The following is a 1,681-nucleotide window of genomic DNA, read 5'->3' as shown; positions in this document are numbered from 1 at the left end:
CGTCTTTTCCTCGCTGGCTCTACCGTAACTTACGGTAGCTACCGTAAGTTACGGTAGAGTTCAAATTGTTACACTGGTTCACTACTGTGGTACGATGGAAATGGGCACTTTTAGGGGCTACCGTAAATTTTGGTAGCCAACGTAATTTACGGTGCGCCCCTGAATCTTCTGTTTTGTTTCTTCTTTCCATCCTTTCTTGACCCGTTCCACTCCATTCCATCCGAAGCAGCGTTTTCTCCATTTTAAGCTCCAAAACGCACCTGAAACATAAGCAACTGTAGTCATCTAATTCAAGATAATTATGCGATTAAATGCGGGATTAACACATCTTTTAACAATATAAAGGGTTGTCCTATGGACCACCCGTCACACCTCCAAAAGACAGATGGAAAAACGATGGCAGTGATTCTTATAATGAAGATAAACAAATGGAAGGGTTCAAAGAAAAGAGAAGTAAGTGGTTTGTGAAAGAAAGTGCTAAGCCAAAGAAAGAAACGAAACAAACAAAGAGAAAACAAGCTCCACAAACGATGCTTAGAGATGAAGATAGTGAAGATGATGTGATTTCTGCTACATCGGATAAAGATACTAGTGAGAAAAACACTGTTGAAATTAATAAAGATACGAGTGACGAGGCAGATGATGAGACAACAGAAAGTGAAGAGTTAGATCTTTTAATGTAAAAAAATATTATGTGTTGAATGATCCTAGAGCCAGAGCTGAGAAAAGAGCTACAAGATATAAGAAGAAACGTTCAGAAGATAGTGATGATGAAACGTATATGCCTTCTGATTCTGAACAACAAGTCAAGAAGGGTGCTAAATGACAAAAAAGTGCTACGGTGTCAAGTGTTAAAAATATAGGGTCTCCAATGGCGAAAAAATCACGAAAGGTAGTTGAAGAACCTTTGACTGAAACAACAACTGTTGGATCTGAACTAGTAGTTACAGAGAAGAGAACGCCTATTGTTGAAGAACATGTGATTCCAATCAGAACTCCTACTGCTTCACAGTAAACACCACAACACCTATTCAACCTATTTCACCACAACCACAATCTCAAACACGTCAATAACATCAACAAATAGGTCCTTCGTCTGCTATTGCAAACAGAGACAGAGATTATATGTTTGATGAATAACCATTTCCAAATTTCGAAAACATGAATAATGATTTCTTTAACGACGAGAAGATAAAGTTTCAAGAGAGTGAGATAAAGCAAATGGAAGCGGTGATAGAGAGTCTTGTTTCTGAAGGTGAAAGACTTCGGAAAAGATCTAGTGACTTAGAAGAAGATAAGAAGCTGAAAGATAAGAAGCTTGAAATAAGTGTTAGAGAAAAGATTAGGAAAAAATGTTGAAGCTGAGTTTAACAAGACTGAAATAGAAGAGGCTGAAGCGAGAAATGTTGAAAGAATCGGGAAAGCTACATCTGAACCAGAGTGGTTGTTGTTGATAAGGGAAAAAACCCGATTGATGTTATGCCTGAAATACGTCCAGAACCTATGATAGAAAAGTCTCCTGAGAAAGAACCTGACAAAGTTCATCCTAGTATCATGTGTGGAAGAACAAAAAGAGGATGAAGAGAAAGAGGATGATGAAGAAATAGATGACAAAGAATCTGGTAAAGGTAATGACAATAAGGGTGATGACGATGATGACAACAATCAGGGTGGTACATGA

The 1,681-nt window shown here is 38.0% G+C and overlaps 2 protein-coding genes across 2 annotated transcripts; both read left to right on the top strand.

Moving 5' to 3' along the window:
• The first annotated feature begins 428 nt into the window (after window positions 1–428).
• On the top strand, window positions 429–1,015 carry LOC110875779 (chromatin modification-related protein EAF7-like). Its single transcript, XM_022123981.1, has 3 exons — window positions 429–664; window positions 712–815; window positions 864–1,015. Exons 1-3 carry the CDS (start codon window positions 429–431, stop codon window positions 1,013–1,015), a joined length of 492 nt encoding a protein of 163 aa, XP_021979673.1.
• Window positions 1,016–1,161: 146 nt separating this feature from the next.
• On the top strand, window positions 1,162–1,681 carry LOC110875778 (secreted acidic protein 1A-like). Its single transcript, XM_022123980.1, has 2 exons — window positions 1,162–1,329; window positions 1,511–1,681. The coding sequence occupies exons 1-2, from the start codon at window positions 1,162–1,164 to the stop codon at window positions 1,679–1,681; spliced, it is 339 nt and encodes a 112-aa protein (XP_021979672.1).

The sequence above is a fragment of the Helianthus annuus genome, chromosome 9 (genome assembly GCF_002127325.2).
Source record: "Helianthus annuus cultivar XRQ/B chromosome 9, HanXRQr2.0-SUNRISE, whole genome shotgun sequence".
Classification (NCBI taxonomy): domain Eukaryota; kingdom Viridiplantae; phylum Streptophyta; class Magnoliopsida; order Asterales; family Asteraceae; genus Helianthus; species Helianthus annuus.
The sequence above is the reverse complement of the archived record's forward strand: the minus strand, read 5'-3'. Positions and strand labels throughout refer to the sequence as shown.

Excerpts from the sequence above, each read along its gene's own strand:
- LOC110875779 (XM_022123981.1), top strand. The coding sequence starts at position 429 with ATGGAAGGGTTCAAAGAAAAGAGAAGTAAGTGGTTTGTGAAAGAAAGT. Across the intron at positions 665-711 it reads GAGACAACAGAAAGTGAAGA|AGCCAGAGCTGAGAAAAGAG; the intron begins GTTAGATCTTTT and ends GAATGATCCTAG. Across the intron at positions 816-863 it reads TGAACAACAAGTCAAGAAGG|GGTCTCCAATGGCGAAAAAA; the intron begins GTGCTAAATGAC and ends TTAAAAATATAG.
- LOC110875778 (XM_022123980.1), top strand. The coding sequence starts at position 1,162 with ATGAATAATGATTTCTTTAACGACGAGAAGATAAAGTTTCAAGAGAGT. Across the intron at positions 1,330-1,510 it reads ATAAGAAGCTTGAAATAAGT|AAAAGTCTCCTGAGAAAGAA; the intron begins GTTAGAGAAAAG and ends AACCTATGATAG.